This window comes from Dipteris shenzhenensis, chromosome 17, assembly GCF_047967505.1.
Source record: "Dipteris shenzhenensis isolate YYH24624 ecotype China chromosome 17, Dip_SZ_1.0, whole genome shotgun sequence".
NCBI lineage: Eukaryota > Viridiplantae > Streptophyta > Polypodiopsida > Gleicheniales > Dipteridaceae > Dipteris > Dipteris shenzhenensis.
Genome location: NC_141612.1, coordinates 20907012 through 20930716, shown reverse-complemented (window position 1 = coordinate 20930716; position 23705 = coordinate 20907012). Strand labels below are relative to the sequence as shown.

General features: G+C 42.1%; 1 protein-coding gene across 1 annotated transcript; it reads right to left on the bottom strand.

Moving 5' to 3' along the window:
* Positions 1–8467: 8467 nt before the first annotated feature.
* LOC147891838 (cation/calcium exchanger 1-like) lies at positions 8468–11748 on the bottom strand. Its single transcript, XM_087388215.1, has 2 exons — positions 10339–11748; positions 8468–9883 (listed from the first exon to the last, which is right to left on the bottom strand). Exons 1-2 carry the CDS (start codon positions 11588–11590, stop codon positions 9003–9005), a joined length of 2133 nt encoding a protein of 710 aa, XP_087244341.1. The 5' UTR covers positions 11591–11748; the 3' UTR covers positions 8468–9002.
* Between the last annotated feature and the right edge of the window lie 11957 nt (positions 11749–23705).

Sequence of the window (23705 nt, the reverse complement as noted above, 5' to 3'; positions counted from 1 at the left end):
TGGTGCTCCATGCTAGTGGGAAGCCATGACAAACTACAAGGTTAAACATATGTGCAAGAATAGGGTCTAGAAACTTCTATCCACGTGTGAAATGCTCTATCTGGAGACCCTCATCATCATGTGCTTTCCGATTGTGGAGCCGACGAAGTGCAGCCTGCACATTCTGCATAGTGAATAGATGGCAGGTAGTGGGCCTGGGCATAGAGGACATGTTTGGCGGTGTCTACCTTGGTACATCATATAGGGAGCATGCATAAGTGTGCCACACTCCCGAATCAATGATGGGGATGGGTGGCTTCCCCTCCAAAAGAAGTCCCCATCTGGTTGGGTCTCATATGCGAAATGATCTGATGATCTCATCTATCCTATTGTGAGGAAGGCTCATCTCTTGTGGCATGTCACCCATTGAAAGATCCGATATACCTCATGTGACATCAACTGACCCAAAGCTCACTCCCATGTGCGGTGAGCTCACATCTCTCTATACTCATCATCAAACCAGGGGTTTTGAGGCATCTTACCATCTTGTACCCATCGTGAAGATCGGGTCGTAGGAAAGGATCTCAATCCATCTCCCATCTTACACAATTTACAATTATGCAAAGCATGCATACAAGCAAGAGGTCAAAACAGTGGTAATCATAGGCAAGTTTCCTACACTTGGTATTCTTTGAAGTTTAACTAAGGCATAGCGGTCATTGAGGCCACCCTTTGGTAGTCGCCATTGCAACTGACTATGTGCTTTCTGTGGAGTCTTGGTATTTTTGCTACATTATGTAGCCTTTGGAGGTCAAAGTTGAGGAGCATTCACAAGAATCGGAGGTCTAGAGGACTCCCATTAGGCATCTTTGACTGTCATCATGACTATTACTTGAGATTCCTCCTTTGGTTACATCTTGGTTGTGCCAAATTATATAGCTATTGCCCAAATACGGTCAATATAATCATCCCAAATTTAGCCAACAGTCATAAGACATCTCTTGCCCCATAGCCAAGCATGTCTTAACAACTTCCTCCCAAAGAGGGAGAGGCTTAATTTCAAGGGAGCATGGTTGGGTCTGAAGTTCTCATGTGTTGATGGAGATAGAATGTGAAACATATTTGCAGCTCTCATTTTTGTGACTTTTTCTGTGTTAGTTTTAGAATGTATGTTTCTTCACATCCTTCTTCTTCACGTTCTTCCATTTGATTCCTTCAAATTTAAGATCCTTCAAAAGGTTCACAAGGGCAGCATCTGTGTGTGGCTAAGGGTAGAATCCTCAACAAATAAGCAATCCATCTACCACCTTACACAGTTTATAGTTATGCAAAGCATGCATACAAGCAAAAGATCAGACCAGTGGTAATAGAGGCAAGTTTTCTACAATTGATAATCTTGGAAGTCGAACCGAGGCATAGTGGTCATTGAGGCCAACCTTTGGTATTGGCATTGCAACTTACTATGTGATTTCCATAGAGTCTTGAACACTTATTTCATTAATTTTGGACTTGTCAATGTACAAATTCATTTTTACATATACTTTTGGACTAGTTTTTGAATAAAATTTAAGAAAAAACCCAATCTTCAAAGCACAGATGAAAACATAAAAACAAGCATTTTAAATATATTTTTAAAGATGAAACTAAAATTATAAAATTTAACGTAGCCTAGATAAGTTACACGAAAAAATAAGATTTAGCAGTTGTAAACTCTCTTAATATTTATAATGGTGTTAATAGACACCGTCAAAAGTTATAGTATTAAGGAAACTCTCACAATATTTATAAAGGTGTTGAGAAATACCAAAAGTTACAATAAGCCTGAGATAAGTTACACCAAAAATAAGATTCAACAGTTGTAAACTCTCTTTAATATTTATAATGGTGTTTAGGAAACACTTTCAAAAGTTACAAGTGGACGTAGCAAACTCTCACAATATTTATAAAGGTGTTGAAAAACACCAAAAGTTACAATAAGCCTCTCATTGGAAGGCAAATCTATTTTCTCTCTCTATCCTAAATTCAACCCATTCAAGAGCTGAGCTCATCTCATCCTCATCAATGTAGTTAAAATTACAGAAGAGAAGTAAGGATTGATGAATTTTACCCTGTATAATACTTTGTTTATTATGAATGGCTTCCGCTTCCTGGGGTGGAAATCTTCCATAATGAGCCACATGTGAAGATATCTCACTTTGAAGGTCTGTCAACTCTCTCCTATATGACTACATTATTTCACTAGTAGCCATACTTATTAGGGTTTAGGGTTTAATTAATTTTTTCAACAAGATCTAGATTTCTAAATAATTAATAAAGTAGATTATTGAGAAGAGACTAATGTTCTTTATAATGGTTGTTATAGCTTGTTTGCAAAGGAAACTCACAAAGGAGATGGCTACAAAATTTATTCCAGGGATGGAGGTGATTCTATGTTGCAAAAGAGAAGTAGTTGCATTTACTACAATCCATGAAAGTGATCCAAATTTTATTTGTCACTTTAGAAGACTTGGCGAAGATAAGGTGGCGATTATCGTATCAAGGATTCTTAGTGCACATGTTGAGCTAAAGCATAATTGTGGGGATATGGAAATCCTTGGAGATGTTATGCCCTATAATACTTCCAACAAAGCATTTATTGCATGGGACAGAGATGAGACTTATCCAACACATGTCATCAGGAATACAAAGTGCATATCTTTGGATTTTAGAGTGGGAGATATTTTACAAGTATTATCATTTGCAAATAAGAACGTAGCAGAAGGTCAAGTCTTGGGATTTGAACAAGTGGAACACTGGACATTTGCGCAGATGAGAATTCAAAAAGTTGCTGATGATGGTATGGATGATAACTCAATCTCATTGGATGATCCCTACTATGAGGTAGGTAAGGATTTGGGATGGAGCATGTAAATTTTAAAGATTTGAAAGACTCGGCATGTGGTTTTTAATTATAAACATAATGTATACTACAACATCAAAGAATTGAAAGAATATGCCAATGTACCAAGCTCTATTTCTTCAGAGATGGATGATTCCAATGCACTCAACTATAGCACTGAAGCAAAGTATGGAGTTAAAGTTAACATTCATGGAAACAAAGGAAGGCCCAATACAAGAGCCTCAATGGTTGCAACAACAACAATTTTGAAATATTACATTCATGAAAATGCTTTACTGCCACAACCCCACCTATCAGAAATGCATCTTCCGATAGGTTTAACTAAACAAGAAGTATTTAACTCTATTGGAGAAACACAGAGGCAAAGAGGGCATGCATCGGCATCTTTTCATACTTTGTATACTCTATGGAAAAAAAGCTCTGGACATGTTAAAATCCCAAAGAGGCAAAAAATGTCAAAGTTCGACGACTGTGATGATCTAAAGCGAGCAATTGAGAGTGCAACATCTCCAGAATAAAAAGAGGCTTACAAAAAAAAGAGAGAATTTCATCATGGACTTGTTCGACATTCTAGAATAAAATATGCATTTTGGAAGGAGCAAACTATTTCTCACCCAAGTGAGTACATGTGTGTTATTGTAGATGGTATGGATCAAATTACAACAACATTACCTCGATTCGTTAACACTCCACCTAAGCTACAAGAAAAATACTTTTTAAAGACACATCTATGTGGAGTGTTAGTGCATGGATTTAAGTTTTTTGTAGACATATGGATTGATTCCTTGCATCTACATGACAGCAATCAAGTTGTAACATCTATTATGAAGGCAATTCACAATGTACATGTAGAAAAAGGTCGCCTACCAGTAACTTTGAGAGTACAAGCAGACAATTATAGACGAGAGAATAAGAATGTATTCTTTGCATTTTGCTCAATGCTAATCGTGTTGGAAAGCTGAAAGGAAAGCAAAGAATGGACACAAACTCAGAATACTTGCATTACTTGCTTGTAGAATGAATAAGATTGAGGTTACTGAACCAAATGACCTGAAAAATGGCTCAAAATCTTCGTCTTGAGGTCGCCCATCTACTCCTAAGAGGGCTCAGGCAATGGCGGAGCAGGCAGGGAGTATTGAGCAATAGAAGAAATGGCGAAAAATGTGCTTTTTGGGGAATGGCAGCCACCACAGACGTTTTTTCTTCAATTGCTTGCAGGTGGAAGTTCGCCCATACTAGAGGAGTTTCCAGCTTAGAGGGTTTGGGCAATGGTCGTTTGTAGGCGGAGAACCAAGCTCTCAAAGATTTTGGGAAGAAGGAGGAAGATGGGGAAGAAGAAGATGAAGAAGAAGATGATGATGTGGCAGAAATGGGCTCAAGGGGAATCAAAGGGCTCTGATACCATGTTGGAAAGCTGAAAGGAAAGCAAAGAGTGGACACAAACTCAGAATACTTGCATTACTTGCTTGTAGAATGAAGAAGAGTGAGGTCCTTAAGTAGGATCGCTCATAGAATCTTCAATGAGATTGAAGTTGGGTTTTTGTTGGTTGGGCACACACATGAGATCCCATGATCATCCTTTTCCCCCTATTGCTTGGCCTTCTTATTCCTTGAAATTAGCATGGGTATCGACATATCGATGTACATCTATAGTAACATTCATAAAGGAAATGATGGAATAGAAGAAAGTCGCCTCTATGCGTGATGTCAAAACTTGGATCACTTGTGATTTCAAGTCTTCTAGCTCTCTCTATCATTAAAAAAGGAAATGTGAGTAATGGCATTCAACACCATTGTGTTGGCATTGGTTGTGTTGTAGTGGGCAGTTGCAATTGATGGCAAGAGACATGGGCAGTCAGCCAAAGTGTTTGGAAGGTAATGACCCATTTCCTTTGCAATCAAGTCTCTCCATTTTTGTGATGAAGTCTCAAGAAAATGTTAAGACATGCTTGGCTATAGGGCAAGAGATTTCTTATGAGTGCCGGCAAAATTGGGGCGATTGTATTGATCGTATTTGGGCAATAGCTATACAATTTGGCAAGCAAGATGTAACCAAAGGAGTAAGCTTCAGGCAACAGTCAACATGACAGTCAGATGTCTAATGGGAGTCGTCGAGACCTCCAATTCTTGTGAATGCTCCTCAGCTTGACCTCCAAAGGCTACACAATGTAGTTTTGCGAAGAACACTTATTTCATTAATTTTGGACTCATGTGTCTACTTAAGGACTATTCCTTAAAATCCTTCCCAAATGAAAAGTTTACTTTATGAAAATGTCATTTTAGAATCAAAAGTTTACTTTCTGGCATTGTCATTTCCACATAATATATTTCAAAATATCTCTCTACAATGTTGCACTAATAATGTAAAAACTACTATTAAATCCTAATTTTGTATTTCTTGTTTTTAAGAATCGTATTCTTAAATATAAAAATCCCTCAAGTTATTAGTTTAAATCCATGAAAAACCACGCTATTGTATATTCACAAAATTTAAAAAAGGTATACACAAGAGACCTGCAAGACTCTTTTTACTTTCAATGCAGAAAACTATAACACTCTTGAATATTCAAGAAATTAAAAGGTTTATATAAACATGAGACATGATGGAAGCCTCTTTTGTACTCTAAAAAATAGCAATAGCTATGCTTGCAATTTTACATTACCATAAGTTTACAAGAAATATTGTTCTCGATGAGTCTTTGTACAAAGGATCTGCCGTGGCCTTTTTCAATAATTTATTTTTTCCTTTACAATGAGTTAAGTACAAATGGGCGATCCAAACATTTGCTTGTTTGAATGTCCTTTTCTATCATCACAGAAACGAGTGATCCAAACATTTGCTTGTTCGAATGTCCTTTTTGTCTCATCACTTGTCGCTTGGGTGCCATCTTCATTCACTGTCATCTGACCACCACCACCACCTTCACTCTTTCTCGATATTTGAATGGTGTTATCATGGGCATTCTTGATTTGCGCTATCTCCTTCTACTTCCTCTTAGGCGAGCATCTTTATAAACTGTGTAATGTGCGAAATAATTGTTTATTTTATCTTCTACATCATATCCCATGTGCTTCTTTGTTTTCTTTGACCTTGATTTCCAAGATACTATGACTGTCTCTGTGGAAAGTTTTGTAATTGCATCATGGTTTGGGACCCATTCCTTTTTCAAACAACTACTATACAATGTATTGTTATCCTGGTTCTCCTTCCTACCCCTTGGCTCATAACATACCACTGTAAATGTTGTAGCTCGCCCCTAGTCATCCATGCTCACGTCAACTACTTTCGCAACCCAAAACTTCATATTCTCATGTTCATCCAATGGTCGAACTGCAACAAAGCAATGGACGTCTATGCCTATTTGTGACATAAACTCTCTCTTCTTGGGTCCATAATATGGACATGGGAGCAACGATTCAAACTCATTTTCAAAGAGACCACATGCTGGGCGCAAGTCGTTACCAACATTTGGCTAAAATAAAGGCCGTTCTGCCTTAATATCATCTTCTTTAATTTTTGCAAGGTCCTTTATCAATTGGTAGGTCTTGCTAACTACAAGAGTAGTGTGTTCCTTCCAAGAGGGCTTCTAATCAGGAAATCTCCGGAGCATTTTCTCTTTGTATGTAATATTAGAAGCTTTTATGCCTTCTATTTCACCTTTGGATTTCTTGCTGAATTATTTTATAGGAGCCCATGTTGGATGCATTTCTTTGCTCAGAATTGAAGTTAAGAGACAGTAAGGTTCTTCAAGTTTCCATTTTGTATCAAGAGAATAGTGTTGCCACTGCATCACTGGTTTTTCATCCTTTAAGAAAAAGCGAAAATAGTATGGAGCACTATGACCTATCAAGGCATCACCACCTTTTTGTATGAAAGGTAGAATAAAGCTCTCCCAATCATACATCCTCTCAATTATTGAGCATACTATTCCTTCCTTACGGCCACCAACTTGCCTCCCACATTTTTTTATCAAGTCATCCATCGTCTCCACGTCCTTGTGTTTTAGTTCTCTTGAAACTGTGCTAAATACCTAATCAATACTAGCAATTGATCATGATGATGAGGTGCCGAGGAAAGGGTGAGGAGAGGAATCAAGGGAGGGTTCATGCTCGGGGTCGAACTCCATGGTGAAGGAAGGACATGAGGTGGAATATTGCCTCACAATTGTTATTATTGTTGCTTTTCCAAAGGAAGGATTAGCAGAGAGAAGACTTGTCAACGATGCTATTGATCATTACAAGAATATACTAGGGGAGCAAGCAGAGAGGAGAGGAATGGAGGGAGGGGTCATGATCAAGGTCAATCGATGGAGGGGGTGGAGGAAGGATTGAGGACTGAGATTGCCCCAAAGTTGTTACTATTGTTGCTCCTTTTGCTACTACAAATGGTTCCTTCGTTATGATGTTGCTGCTGGTGCCTCTTCTAGCCATTGCTATGGTGGATGGCACTATGGTGGCAATGGAGATTGTGGTGGCAATTGCGAGCTATATTCAAGCTATATGGGGAGAAGCTACAAGGATGGGTGTGATACAAAGCAATAGCAATAGAGATTACAAATGTAAGAATTCGAAGACATAGATGGGAATTGCAGAGGTTGATAGGAAGAAGGAAGAGGGAGCTATGGCAATGAAAATGTGGAAAAGGCAAGGAACCATCTGGAGAAGAAGAACTATGGCAATGCAAAAGCTTGCAACGAAAGAGACAATCCCTAATCACCTTTGAGAAAGAATTCATAATGATGAGTGGGAACAAGTAAGACATTCCTAAGGTGAACTAGGCCACATCTTCACATTGCAAGTTGCTCTAACCAAATTCTCAAAGAGAGGTCATTTTGGATGCATCAACATAAAAGATTTAGGGGATTCCAGGAAAAAATCCACGAAAACCATCCAAACAGTTTCTCCTATTTCAACAAAAATATATACAAGGAGAGCATGACACAAAGAGATGGTATAACCATAAGGACATGGGAAGCAAGTATGTAATGCACAATTATATCATAGGAGTGCTTAGGCCACAAATGGACAAATCATACATACAATTGACACATGTATGTCGCGAATAGATAAGTTTGACACAAGCTGACACATGTAAGGACATGCTTGCATACATGTGTAAGCACACATGTACACATAAATACACGTACACACAAATAGACACCCACTTATACATTGAGATCACATGCACATAAAATTGCATGCACACATTGTTAAGTGTCTATACATGTTCATGCACATATGTGTGTGTGTGTGTGTGTGTGTGTGTGTGTGTATGTGCACATGTGGATGTGTTGTACCTATGCATGCATACACATGTGAGGGTGTCTCTACACATGTATGTTGATTCTCAAGGCATGTGTCAATGTGTGTGTCTATGTTTGGATTTTTGTGTTCATGTGGGTGAGTGAACAAACAAGATACACACACATGTACATATACATGCATGCACATGCAAATAGAGATGTATGCAATGTTCCTGAAAACATTTTTCCCAACTAAAAGAAATTCTAAAGATCCAATTTGAAAATTCCTTAAAAAGAATTTTCGTATTGAGATTTGTACATAAAATCTAAAATTTTGTTTCGTCAGGACCCAACGGAGCGGGGCTCTAACCCGAGTAGACGGGTCATGCTACTAGTGTTTATAAAAACAGAGGTTGCATACCACCATCAAAATTCTATATACAGAGGTTGCATACCACCATAACAATTTCTGATGTATTCCACTGAAGGACTTGAAATATCAATATGAGTACGTATCTCTATCTGCTTCTTCACCTACTTGCAGCATTTTTCGTGCAGGCCCTGCACCCGACAAGCTTGTCTATACCCAGAGTAAGGCTTCAACCAAGCTACGAACACATTGAAAGAATTGGAACCAATATGCAGAAGAACTCACCTGGGGGCCAACAATTGGACCTTCACGATAACAAAGTAAAAATGCATCCAGCTTCATGTCGTTGAACTGGGCTTCAATTGCCCTTAACTGCCTATAGATGCTGGACATAAAGTAGTTTTTACAAATTTGTGGAATGAATACACCTGACGCAGAAATTCTGCTGCACCAGAAGAAGCATAGCATAAGCCGACAGTTGTGCTATGTTACAAGCTGCCGGAAAGTGCAGTCACTGAGAGATCCAGCCCATGGCGTAGCACATTCCGGTTGCAAGGAAGCTGCAGTAGACAAGCACAAGGCCAACCCCGAGGATTCTACTGAGCCGCATGCCTTTTAGAGGCATCATCAAGAGAGCCCATGCCAGCCCAGCTGCCAGGAACCCGATCATATAAAACAAAGTGGTGTCGTGAACAATCAGTAGTGGTTCGGGGTTTGATCTCCAGCAAGCTATCACCAAAGAAAGACCCAATCCTACTACTGTATTAAAGAGAGGACCTGCGTAGCAACCGGAGATGGCGATCTGAACGCCATCTCTGCCGCTCAAAGCGAGGGCCAAATCGGCCACTAGATCACCTATGGAATTGCCCCATGCCAAGACCGTGAGACCCAAGATCGCAGGGTCTATGCTGAATACTTCCCCTAATGCCTCCAACGACGCCACAAGCTCATCAGCTACTACGTAGAACCACACGATGCTCATCACGAACCCTCCCGCCAGCCACACCCACAGAAATCGCCGAGGTGGTCTTGAATTCTCGGTGTTGAAGACTGCCAGAAGACCCAAGATTATGCCTAGCCCTCCGCTGATGCCTAAGGCAGTCCAGCAAGCCTTGGCCGAAGCGCTGCTTTGGAGCATCCACACTCCCCCCACGAAGACAGGGCCTAGTGTAGCGCTGGCTACGGCCAGTGGCCGAGACCATCGTTCTTCCTCAACCACGGGAATGGTCAAGCGCCTCGGCAGGGCAAGCGGCCATTCGATGCCGTACCGGTATAAGAGGTGGAAATACTGCTTAGATTTTGCAGCCGGCTGATCCTCTTTCTCCAACTCCTCACGAGCCAGATGGTGTTGGTGAACGTTGGACCATTGAGGAAGCGACTTCTCCAACGCAGCTGCACGGAAGAGGGGAAAGATCGATGTCAGTTCTAAACCTCCGATGCGCAAGGAGCGTGGATGCAAGCAAGTAAAGGAAAAGAGATAGGCGCGCAATTCGATGCGCAGTATTTGCGCGTCTACGATCATCAGCAATCTTCGATGCACAGGTAGCATGAACCAAGCATATTTGCACAAATGTTGAAGCATCAGCGAAGTCCGATCAAGCGCGTGAGGTTAACAGATGGACACGATCTCTAACGATCATCAGCAATCTCTGATGCACATGTGGCAGCATCCAGATTCCATGCATAAACGCTGAAGCATCAGTGAAGTGCGATCAAGCGTGAAGTTAACAGATGGACGCAATCTCGGGAGGCAATACCAAACCAGCACCAATCGAGACGCGAGATCTCCAGCGATCCTGATGAGGAGAAAGATGCGAGTGGGCTGGCATCGCCAAGAAAAAACGCACCTTTGAGGAGGAGAGGATCAAGGAGGGCGGGGTCCTGGCAGAGCCCGCGACAGGAGCGAGATTGGAGGGTTTCACAACCCCAGACGGCAGCGGCGTAGAGGGCGTAGAGGGAGAAGAAAGCGAAGGCTTCCCAGAGGTAGATTTTGCCGTCGAGGAGGATGAGGGAGAGGACGGCGGAGGAGAGGAGGAGGAAGACGGAGTCACGGAGGAACGACAGAAAATCGATGGCGACGTAGTTGTTAGATTTACAACCGGAGGAAGTGACGACGAGGGCGACGGAGCCAGAGACGACGGTGGTGATGAAGAGGGCGCCGCCGAGGACGCAGCTGAAGCCGATGCTGGAAGAACGGTCGGAAGAAGCGAAGGCAGCGACGGAAGAGAAGACGTCGGGAGCTCCGTTGCCGATTGCTAGTAACGTAACTCCAGCGACAGCCGGCGAAAGCTTCCATTCTTCCGACAGTTTCTGTAACGTACAACTGAAATAGTCGGACGCCGTCGTCCCCAACATGTAGAACAATACCAGCAACCAGACCACCATTCCGGCAGTCCTCGCCGCCTCCACGGTTGCGCACCTCCGTAGAAACACCTCCACCCACTCTACGAATCCTGTTCCGACGTCCTCCTGCTCCTGCTCCGGCTCCGGCTGCTCTTGCTCCACCATTCTGTCGCTTCCTGCTTCTGCTGCTTCGCTCTTCCGTCGATCCTTGTTGCTTTCCTCCTCGCTTCTCTTGTTTCTATTGTTGCTGCTGCTTGATCCCCTCCTCGTCTTCGCGCCCTCCTCTGCGCCTCTGCCCTCCCCCCTGCCTTCTTCCTCCTCCCCTCGCCCTACGCCCCCCACCCTCCATCTCTCGGACGCCTCCTCCCTCCTCTCCCCGCTATTCCTGTTGTTCCTCCTCGATCCCCTCTCGCCGCCCTCCACTACGCTTCCTCCCGCCCCACTCCCTGCTCCTTGTGCGGCCGCCGCAACATCTGCGGCCCCCCCTAGCTTGGACCACGCATGCATCTGCTGCTGCTGCTGCTTGCTGGGGGGAGGGAAGAACAAAGAGCTCCATGGCGGCGTGCGGCGAGACCAGGGGCGTGAAGAGTGGACGGAGAAGAGGGCGGGGGCGGGGGGGAGACCGGCAGAGGCAGCGGGATGGAGCGAGGGGGGCGGGCGGCGGCGGAGGAAGGCGAGGGAGGAAGCGGATGGGGAGAAGAGGAGGAGGAGGAAAAGGAAAAGGCGGAGGGGGAGGAGGCTAAAAGGGAGAGCCATGGAGGAGGGTCATGATCGAGGGGAGAGGCTATGGCAGAAGCTGGAAGGCGAGGGAGAGGGGGAGGGAAGAAGCTTCATGATCGAGGCAGGGTAGCTATGGCGGAAAAAGAGCTGTGAATTAAGGCTATCAGAGCCAATTCACAAAAAGCTTCCAGGAAGAAGACGATAGGCTTAAAGGGCGGAATGACCGACCACTTCCAAAGTCGACCCATTCATTCCGCCCGCTCTGCTGACGTGCTGCCTCCTCATTCCTTGACCGGACCTCCCCCTTCTGCCCACGTCAGCTCTTCTGTTCACGTGCATTTGTCTTCCTGGATTGGCGCCGTTTAAATCGTAACACTTTTGCCAGCTCACTCCGTATGATGTGGATTCTCATCTCCCTTGCACAAGGTCCAACTCGCTGAAGCGGGTTGAGCATGGGACCTTGCAAGAAGGCCAACCTTGCAAGCACTAGGAAATTCAGAGCCGGGAACCCGTGCTCTTCCGGTGCATGGGGGCTGGCTCTTATCCAGCTCAATCCAGGGGATGCCTAGACACACCCCCTTGCAACCTACCATTCAAAAGAACCAATCGAACAACTACAAAAGAACTCTGAGACAATAGGTTTCTGTAGCACCATGGGGCCTTGAACAAAGGATTTGCCACCAGACTGCCCGTGATTATCAACCAAAGATTATGAGCCGGGTCCCCTGCATTTTCCATTGTACGGTGGACCGGCTTTGACTACCGGTGATTATCAACCGAAGATTATCACAACCGGGTCCCCTGTATCTTCCATTGTATGATGGATAGGCTCTTAGTGCATTTTTGGCCTGCCCTGTCCTAGTAATCGTTTCATCTTCTAAAGAGAAAACTAAGTTGTTGGGAATTGTTTATTTTGGAGCTTTGCATTCGTCCACTCGTAGATATCACTGTTGCTCCTGCTGGCCCTACTCTGTTGCATTCAATTCCAATCCATGCAATTTCAGCCACACACTTTCGCCGCACACACTTCCCTCTCTCTTCTGCCAAGATTCACTATCGTCTTGTCCGCCATAGCTCTTCTTCACATTGCACAACGTTCGTAACTTCCTCAAAAATGCATTTCCAGTGTCAAATCTAGCTATTTTGTCTTCACTGCTATAGCATTTATAACATAAACTTCAACTTATGGGTAGGCCCTATGAATGTGTAATTCATCTTGTTCTCAACAAATACAACAACCTTTGAAGTTGAAAATTTTAAAGGGTTTGTTTTGAAAACTTGCAGGTTTTAAGAAATTTTTTGAATAAAATGCCTTAAGATTTGCAGGTTTCTATTTTCAAATTTGAAGGTTAATTTCTGAAAATTGCCTCACATGACATTAAACCTCGTTTTTGGGTTGCGGCATGCCCTTCAAACCTCTGCTAAAAGCAAATCCCATAGATCCATTGTGAGAAGGAGAACAATTCGTGGCAGGTGAATCGAGGTGAAGATTTGTTTGAGGATACTAGAACATATATGCCCTTCATGGGTGCTTGCAACTTACCTCTAACCTGCAAGGTGTAGATAGGCAGGCTGTGAAAATGGAGCATAGCATGTGCACAAAGTAGTTCTCTTGTCTTGTGCTAATCACCTCCAAACCAAGTCCCATGTAGCTAAAGGTTCCCAAGGGGATATCACGTGCGTTCAAGGGGTAACATTTAAAACCCAACTTACATATGGGTTGTACATTCCATTCCCTTCATAGAATTTTACATTTTATGTTTTAATAAAATGGAAAACATGTGTTGGATCTAAAAACCCCTTATTTTGAATCCATGTCATATGGTTACATATTTTAAGATTTACCTCTGACCAAGGCTGTTCCCCTTCCATGTTGATGCTATTTAGAGAGAAGGGCAACTAGGCACAACAAGTCATTGAGCTCACAAGGGCATGGATGCATGTATGCATGTGTATGTGCAAAGAGAGAGAGAGAGAGGTGGGGGACTTAAGAAAATCCATAATGTAAAACAAGACTAGAGTCCAAGTCCGAATAGGAAACCTAAAACAATTTTATATGCACTATTTGTCAAGTACAAGAGAGTTGATGCGATGTGTAGCATCCCAGTTTTATCGTGACTTTACAACCTACCCACTCTAGTCGAAGAAAGGCATAACATCCTTGCAATAGGTGTCAGGTGTCCGTGCATCAACTCCTAAAGATGGTGATAGGTGCATCGTGTGCAAAGTTGGGATTGACAATGCCCCACATGACATTGTGGAGAAACCAATGCTTCCTACAAATTATTTTGAAGTAATTTGTGGGTGTCATGTAACATGCATCTAAAATTATAAGGCTTTTTCAAGATTTGCCCTATGAAATTAATTTCAGCTAATTTCAGGTTGTCATGTAACATATATCTATATACCTAAAATTATAAGGGCTTTGCAGATGCGAGTTGTGGGTCTATGATAACCAAGTCAAGATATTTCTTGGGGAACAAGCACAAAAACAAAATAGAAGGCCTTTCAACAAAACAAATGCTACGATAAAACTCTATATTTGGAGCATCAAACTTTGTTGTCATAGCACATAAATCTTTTTAAGAAAAGTGTCTAATTCCTTTACACTTTGCATTTCCACTATTGTCCTTAATGTAGAAAAGCGCTTTTCATACATAATAGAGTTTTTTTTAATCAATTAACTCAATGATACTTCCAATTCCTATTCCAAAGTTGCACGCCAAATTTTTCTTTTAAGGATAGTATATTACTTTCCTTTGCAAATTACTTTTAAGGATAGTATATTACTTTCCTTTGTACATAATAGAGTATTTTACTCAGTTCCTATTCCAAAGTTGCACGCCAAATTTTTCTTTTAAGGATAGTATATTACTTTCCTTTGTATATTACTTTGAAGGATATTATATTACTTTCCTTTGTACATAATAGAGTATTTTACTCACTATGCTTCCAATTCCTATTACAAAGTTGTGCTCCAAATTTTCTTTTATAGGAGGTTGATCCTTCTGTTGTAATTTTCCTTTTTTAATAAATTTTGGCTTTCCTTTTTGCAAAAAAAAGGATCATATAATTTATTTTATAATGCCTTGACTTTTAAACTCAAATGCAAGTACTTATGGATTTGATAAAGCATGGCTCCTATACCTAGATCAAAATCACATGTACTTCATTGATAGTAACTCTCACATGGCATAATGTATCACTTGCTTCATACATTCACGATATTCTTTCGTGCTTCCATTCTTTATTGAGAAAACAACTGTCCACCTTTTGATTGGATTTTTTTTTAAAATCATATACCTTACTAAACCATGGTTGCTGAACAATAGTGTCACCCCTCAAAGTATGCTTCCACCTTAAATTGAAAAGCCTATAGTCTACATTTGCTTTTGGATTTTTTTTTTTCATTTCTTGATGCAATTGCAAGTACCCATAGATTAGCCCAACCAAGGCTCATAAATTATAATCCCTACCAAAAGCACTTTTGGTCACCTCATATGGACTCTTACATTATGAAACATAGATCATTACTATAATTTAGCTTAACCCCCTTCTTTACTTCCTCTTGTTTTGCCGTCAATGAAATATGGGAACCAGGAGGGGACTCCTTCTGGTTTAGTTGTAGGAAGTTAGGCTTTGAGGTTTTTGCAAATTGTCCAATGAGAGGCAAAGAGGATATCGCCATTTTAGTTCATAAGTCTATTAAGGTGAAAGACTTGTTCAAGGATCATGCACATAGATTTGTTGTAGTCTCAGTCTATCTTAATGGGTTTGAATTCAAGGTGGTAAGTGTTTATGGCCCAAACACTCACGTGGAGAGAGGCCAATGTTGGGGTGAGCTAAATGCTTCTATGGAGGGCCAAAACTAGCTTTTGGGGGGGGATCAGAATTTTGTGGAAAATGATGCAAATAGGTCCATGCTAAGGGGGGGTTTGGGGGGAGCTTGGGAAGAGTTTAGATTAAACACGAGGTTGATTGATTGTAAGGAGTTGATGCAAGAGGAGAAGAGCCACGTACACCTCCTCCTTGAGGTCACCATTCAAGAATGCTGATTTAACATCCATTTGATAAACTGGCCACTTTTTATGAGCAACCACTGATAGTACTGTGCAAATATTGGTCATTCTGGCAGTCGGAGTGAAAGATTCCTAAAAATCAAATCCTTCAACCTGTGAAAGTCCTTGTGCAACCAATCTAGCTTTGTACTTCTCCAAAGTCCCATTGGCCTTGTACTTTACCTTCCAAACCCACTTGGTGCCAATAACCTTTCTATTAGGTGGTCGATCTACCAACTCCCAAGTTTCATTCTTCATGATGCTGTCATATTCTACTTGCATAGCGTTTTTCCAATCTTGATCTGCAAGTGCTTCCTCCAAACTCACAGGCTCCTTTACTTTTGCAATAATCTCAGCCATCAAGACCATATTGACTATGTGAGCAGAAGCCCTCCTTTGCTCCTCGATTCTCTGAGACCGCCTTGGTCCATCTGCATGCTGCTCAACAGACATAGGCATCTGGTTGTCATGGTCGTAGAGCTGCCTTATCCATCATGGCAATGGCTTTTTCGATGGTGTAACAATAGGTTGGTGACTTATACCTTCATCATATGATATTTCCGCCTCCTTTATAGCTCCTGGGATAGGTCCATAGTGAATTACCTCTTCGCTTGATGATAAAGTGGAAGAGCTCTTCTCTGCCTCCACTGCATGTGGTTGCTCCCTGAACACCACATCGCAGCTCGCTATGATCTTCTTTGCCTCTCGGTCATACAACTTATAGGCTTTCTTCTCATCACAATAGCCTAAGAAGATACATTTGGTGCTTTTTGGTTGTAGCTTGTTTCTCTCTTTGTCTAGTACATGCACATAGCATTCACACCCAAATGTTCTGAAGTGGGAGACAGATGGCTTCTTACCGTTGTAAGCCTCATGTGGTGTTTTACCTTTGAGTACCTTTGTATAGCTGTGATTAAGGATGTAAACCACAGTATTGATAGCCTCAGCCCAAAAGTGGTTTGGCAGTCCAGCACGTTTCAACATACACCTCCCCATCTCCACGGTGGTCCGCATTCGGCGTTCAATAACCAAATTTTGATGAGGCATATGTGGTGTCATCATTTGTCGCTTGATCCCTTTGCTCTTGCAAAAATCTCCAAACTCTGTACTGATAGCAAATTTCTCTTGATTTGTGAAACATACAACACATTAGATAGTTTCTTAACATCTCCATTTACAGAATTAAATGAAACCGTACCTGTACCCTCAACAAGGCATTTTGCATTATTTCCAACTGTCATGGTGATGGGTTCCTATAGAGGCTACATGGAACAATATAGACCCTTCTTGTAGGTCATGTGATGGGAGGCACCACCATCCAACACCCATGAATCAGTGCTTGACGCTTCTTGAACTAAGGAACACTCTTCCTCAATGGCCAGAAATAGATCCAACTCTGCTTCTGCTGTGTTAGCTGTCTCTTTCCCCTTATCTGTCTTCTTCACGGTACCATTCTTTTCATCTGCTTTCTTGACCCAGCAATCTGCAATCACATGGCCCTTCTTCTTGCAGTAGAAGCATTCTCCTTGAAACTTCTTCTTGCCGCCCTTCTTCTTTTTGTCACCACTAGTAGAGGACTCACCTTTGGTGGAGGAACCACCTTTGCCTTTCGCAGTGGCAGAGAATGTAGCATCCCCATTGCCGCCTCCATCTCAAGCTTTAAGCCTCAATTCCTCCTCCATAAGTAAAGCACATAACTCCTCAAATGACAATGGTTGGGGTCTCACCTGAGTGTTAAGCCTCCGTTGTCTCTCCTTCATTAAACTTCCTAGCTGCGAGCTGATTCTCCAAGTTTTGGATCCTTGTCTGATTCCGCGTCTCATACTGACTCTTCAATATGTTCCAGGTCACAGTTGCCTTAGATGTATGCTGAATCAAGGTCAAAACACTATCAGTAGTACTTGTAACCAAGGCACACAGAGCATCTCTGTTCCTGCGTTTCCAAGCTCGTAGAAGGTCAGCATTAGGAGGTATCGTACTCCCCGGATTTGCTGGGTCGGGGGTTCTTTGTGGTTCTGGTCAGTGCCCAGTACTGTCCCCAGAAGCTCATATGAATCCAGAATGGCAGTAATTTTAAACTTCCACAGAGTGTAGTTCATACCATCTAGCTTGCCTTCAGTGAAGGCTGGTGGGCGAATCCTCAACGCCTGGATTGTTGGTGCAGCAGCAGCTATTGAACTCGAGCCGCTTCCTATTGCCATCACTCCGTATGCTGTTGAAGCCCTTGCCTCTCTTCTATTCTTCAATCCTTAGAGCCGCCTAGGCTCTGATACCATGTTAAATTACGCGGCCCAGTGGAACAGAAACTGAACAAAGAGAATAGAGAGTACACAGCAAATTGGAGAGGAACAAAATTTTCCTTCAATACTGATGTAGTACAGATGATGGCTCTATCCACCCGTGCGCTCCCATAGTGGAGCTTAGATGGCGATCTAGACAGATACTAGGTGAAGAGCTACTAGCTGGAAGATCTGATCTGAACTGATCTGATACAATGGACTGGGGAGGTCGCCTCTTTATAGCTATGAGGGTAGTAGTCGAATCAACGTAGTCAGCGGAACCGACCAGTCAACCTAGTCGGTGGAGCTGACTAGTCAACCTAGTCGGTGGAACCAACTAGTCGTCCATGGAATATTCAAGAAATATTCCCTATACCGTTGCCTCGGGGGCTCCCGCCCCCGAACCCCCACCAAGGGGGCCACTAGCCCCCAAGCCCCAACAAGAATAAGGGGCTCCCACACAATCACCTTTCTACCATCGACGGTCTCAAGCTCACATATGGCTTCTCCTCATATGGGGGCCTTACAACTTGAGCACCTTGCACCACTGGTGGTTACCAGGAGGGTGGGGCATTGAGCATATCTAACACTTCCTAACTTCTAGAACCATCCATAATAGGCGCTCTGGTGGCCTTCCTAAGGGCCATCAATAGTCCTTCAGAAAAATTCTCCAATCTGATAATTTTGTCTTGAATCTGAACTATAGGGTTTACTTTTGTATCCTTCTCTGGTTTTGCATTGGCTCTGAAAGAAGAGAATCTAGCTTCCCCTTCTGACATGATTGATTGTTGTCACATTTGTTGTTGACCATCGGCTTTCAATTTCTCAAATTTCCTCAATGTCATCATCTGAACGTCTTCTTGGTCCTTCCACTTCAGACGTTTCTCCTTTTGTGGTTGCACTTCCTTTACAAGCTCTTGAACTAGACCCTTGGATTGTGTTACCACATAAAAATTGATCTTTTTCGATTGAACTTGTGCAATCCACCCTACTTTATGCATGTTGAGTAGTCACAATACTACCCTTCATAAGCATGGGATGTGGATTTGGTTTCGCACACGGATGTATCTCCCCACTCTTCGATCAATACTGCATGTGTTTGTACCAGTGGTTTGTCCTGTAGAGGCAATCCTCATCTTGGTGGCCAACACGTGATCTCCAATTCTCTCTCCATTCTATATTTGCACCATAGTGGGCAATCTGGTCCCTGTCTATGTCCGTTCTCCAAATAGTACTTGCAGTCTTTATCCATACCTGAATTTTGTTGGCCATAGCCTGCTTGTGGGTTCCAATTCCCCCTTTGGTTCTAGTTGCCTCTCTAATTCCAATTATTTTTGCATGTGGATTCCAATTCCCCCTCTGGTTCTAGTTGCCTCTCCGATTCTAATTATTTCTTTGCTAAATCCAAGCCACATTCTATGCCACTATTGGGTTGATGGTCACTTGATTAGTGTTGGCTATTTTGCCAGTGGGTGGGGTGCCTATTGTGTTGGATTCATTCAAGGGTTGGGGTTATTCCAGGAGACCCCAGTTGGGTGATTCTGTTTGCAGATCTTACTGTTCGACTAAGCCGCTGACTTCAGTGCTCCTAAACCCTTCAGTTTCTCATCCAAGAGTTTATCTATCTCACTTGTTTTCTTCTTTGATTTCTTCTTCTCTTTTCTTGACTTCTTTGTCTCTTTCTTACTGGACTTCTTGCCACTTGTGGCACTACTAGCACTACTAGTGCTACTGGTGTTGCTGGCACTTGTGATACTACTAGCACTAATGGCATTGTTGGCACTTTTGTCATTGCGCTGGCGCTACTAGCACTGCTGGCACTTGTAATGCTGATTGAATGATTGGATTAACTTCTAGTTTTGGATTTATAAGGCTTCCATATTCTACAGAGAAACCATATTTTCTCGACTCATCGGGATTACTAGATCTATCATGTGGTGGAAGTCAATAATATTTTGAATGCACCCTTTCCCCATCATTGGAGTTAAGAATCAAGAAAGCCATGTCGACTCTGCATTGAAAAAAATTGATGAAAAGTACTAGCTTACCAAATCTTTTTCATTGTCTGAATTGAACAAGTTTGCAATATTTGATGCTCCAAAAGTGAACTCCTGAAATGGGTTCAGTTCGGTGCTCGGTCCTACTACATCTTCAGGTACTGTTTGTGTTGAATTTTGTGCTAGCCTCTCCTTTCTTACTAGAGGGTGATGTTTTCGGGACCTGCTTGAATTGACATTAGATTCGAATACTGCAGACTACTATGGGTGCTTCTAATGGGTGCTTCTAAACTACTGATCGTCATTGGATTCTTCGACTGCTTTCTCGGCTATGGGTTCCAATCCCTTTGCTATAGGTGTACGAATTTATCCATCTCCAAATTCTATGGCTAAATTCTTTTGTCCAATCCCTCCATCTTCAAGTGGGTCATACCATAAGCGATGGTTGGTTTGCCACTGAGCCAATGCTACAGTTTTGATTACCAAAATCAGATCGCGTTGCAATTGTTCACCTGGCAAAGCCATACTAGCATTAGCATGAGACTCTCTGTTGGGACATTTCCTTCCACCCCAGAGGGTTTTGCTCCTCTTACTATTGTTTCAACAATACGTGGATCTGCATCCAGTTCTTACAAACACTATTGTTGTAACCGCATATGAGAAGCGATGGGCCCCGATTGATCCATAGAAATCTGACATGTAGACCTTATTCTGTTACTTTCCATTCCACCCATATTCTCAAATACCCTTTATGGATTCTTCTCCTTTATCTCGTATCAACTCTTCATCAACCCCATAATAGAAATGATTCTGCCGCACAATTGGGCATGTTATCCTTCATTGTCCACCCAAAATCTTTCTTGATTTAGCAACTATTGTCTTGGAGTTGGTAGGGTACACAAACAATAGGATTGCCGGTGCTTTGGGGGTTCATCTAGAACCCGCAAAAGTATTCCAAACTAAGAGAAACTCAAAGTATAATGCATAACTCATATACGGAATGCAGAATGTCATGACAGATAGTGTAGAGAACACATCATGGGAATGTCAAATTAGAAACTCTCAACACTATTCAGATCTGTGAAAAGAATAGATCAACAAATACGAAAGAAGTACTCTCCATTCCAGAATATAAAATGCTTACAACAGTAGATCAAAAACTCTCTCCACACTCATAATCTCGGAACATCATGTTTTGGCTCTCATACGTTTCCAAGCATGGATTCAAGAGATACACCCAACAGGTGGTGACCCTTTGCATTTGTAACTATTTAACTATGCCTAAATATATCTAAAATACTATCCGGATAATATCCACCTATCACACCAAAACTTAAAAGTAAATCAAGGCACGAACCTAGAAGTGAAAGAGTAGGGCAAAGAAAATGGCACCCCACATAGTAATTCCAGATTGGTTGATGGAAGTCAAGGCACAAAACCTTGCTAACCCTTCCATGAAATTATATTTTTATGAAAATGATGTCAAGAGATACCGCTACACGTATGATGGTGTCATAACGTAGGCCATGTCCAAGAGAACATCAAACCTCCTAGGCTCGGTGGCTAGACCATTCCTAGAGTTTCTCTCCTCAAGAAGGAGCTAATTAGAATTGAGGGAGCAAGGAGGAAACTAGGTTGTTGAACTCACAAAGGTTGAGACCAAGGAATTTTCCAAAGAGCCATCACCTTGCAAACCCAACAAGCCCTAATCTTACATTACATCAATTTGGGCACTATGAAGTGCAAACAAAGGAAACAATATCACCAATATCCCTTAGCATTCTTTTGGAGATAGAGTAGGTGTGGAGAAGAGAAATTTGGATGCAAATTCCAAAGGCACAAAAGATTCAAGAAGTGCAACCAACCACAAAATTGTGCTACTAGACACGATTGAGAATTTCCAAGTGAGGAAACCAAACACCATATCATTATTTTGAAAAAGACCATGAAGGACCAATAGGACAAGACACATGGAGACCAAACCAAGGGAACAAACAAGTGAGAAGATTCCAAGTGAGAAAACCAAACATGATATCATTATTTTCAAAAAGATCATGAAGGACCAATAGTGCAAAACACACCACATCTCGAAAGTCAAGATAACATAGATATATGACTTGCACGGCAAACCTCCAATGCCTCACAGAAATTAAAACACCAAGAGGAGGTACATGGTGCAATAATGAGACACCCCAAGCCATGGGGACATGGCTAGAATGATAGTTGGGGTTAATGTTGAAACCCCTAAATGAAGGATTTCATAGCATGAAATGAAGTCAAAGATAAGAGAAAGGACAAAGACAAAGCCAATTGATGAAGGACACCACCAACCAAGTACATAATGAAGAGAGGGTTTAGGTGAGGTGGTGAGGGGTGATCCTTTTGCCTAGGGCAACATACCCAGATGACTGTTGCTAGAACATTTGAAGTCGAGTGAGGGGGGTATCTATGTTAGAAGAATTTTCGCACTAGACTTAATTGCACCTACCCCATTGAGGTGTAGATGTAGACAAATGTAAATGTAGGTGAGTGGTACCCTCCACACCTTGTCAAAGGGGGGAATGTATATAATGGATTGATTGAGAGGTAGATAAGGTCATCCTGATTGCTATTACAAATAATGGGTGTGTTGTGTTCGGACTCAAAGCTAGTTGTATTGCCATCACTTAGAAGACTTTATTAATACAAAGAATAGGGGATTGACTTTGGCTACCATGTGGGCAATAAGATATCAAAGTGAGATCCTTCTTGATGTTGGTTTGGGATATCCACTCAGTCGACCCAAACCAACAAATGATCTAGCATTTGGACCTAGACGAGGGCATATGAGTGGAGAAAATCCACACACCATGGAAAGGCGATTGGTTGGAGAACTAAGTCAGCTGATTTGTTGACAACGTCAACTAGTTAGGGAGCCTAGCAAAAGGCCCCTTGTGGAGGACAATAAAGAGTACAATAATTGGGCATTCTAGCCTACTCTAGTGTACAAACCCCAACCATTGGAGAGTAGAGGAGTGGCTCACTATAGTAGTAGAGGTTCTCACATTCAATTCATATATAGGAGCAAAGAGATCAATCGTTCGGCATTTAAGCCTACTATAGTATACAGACCCTAGCTATGGGAGGATAGAGTAGTGACTTACTATAGAAATAGAGGCTCTCATAGAGGAGCAAACCTCAGCCTATATTGGGGTGCATACCACTATTGCAGAGTAGAGGAGTGACTCATGAAAGCAATAGAGGTTCTCATATAGGAGCAACCTCAGCCTATATTGGGGCAAATTTTGGTGCATACCTTGAGCTATAAGTAGAGCACAAGACTACTAGAATGGAGAAACAAGGAAAGCTCAACTAGAAGCCTGTTAGAGAAGCACATGGTAGTTTGGAGGAGACCTATATCAAAGTTTAGCATAAAAAAGTTCAAGGTGGTTTCTTACTTGAGTAGATCTTGTAGTTGCAAGTGTAGGTACACTATTGGACTTGTTGTGTATGGATCTTTACATATTTAGAAGATCTATAATTGGCTATACATCCATGTATTCTTTATCTCTCAAGTTCTCAAAGTGTTCTCTATCTTTCAAGTGCATAGTTTGGGATGAGATTTTTGAGTGTTTTACTTCGGCAAAATCTTCCGCATTTAGATGTATTATTTTCCAATTCAGGACTACAAGGACATTTATCTACATACGAATGGGTATAAATTATACAATCCATATTAGGTTGCTATGACTAACCTAATATTACATCTATACTTTGTATTACCTTTGCTATATTTGAGCCAAATGTAGTTGTGTTTTTCCAACATCGTGTTAGAGCC

Coding starts and splice junctions, on each gene's coding strand:
- LOC147891838 (XM_087388215.1), bottom strand. CDS start 11,590: ATGGCTCTCCCTTTTAGCCTCCTCCCCCTCCGCCTTTTCCTTTTCCTC. Junction 9,884..10,338: donor TGATCCTCTCCTCCTCAAAG/GTGCGTTTTTTC, acceptor TCTTCCGTGCAG/CTGCGTTGGAGAAGTCGCTT.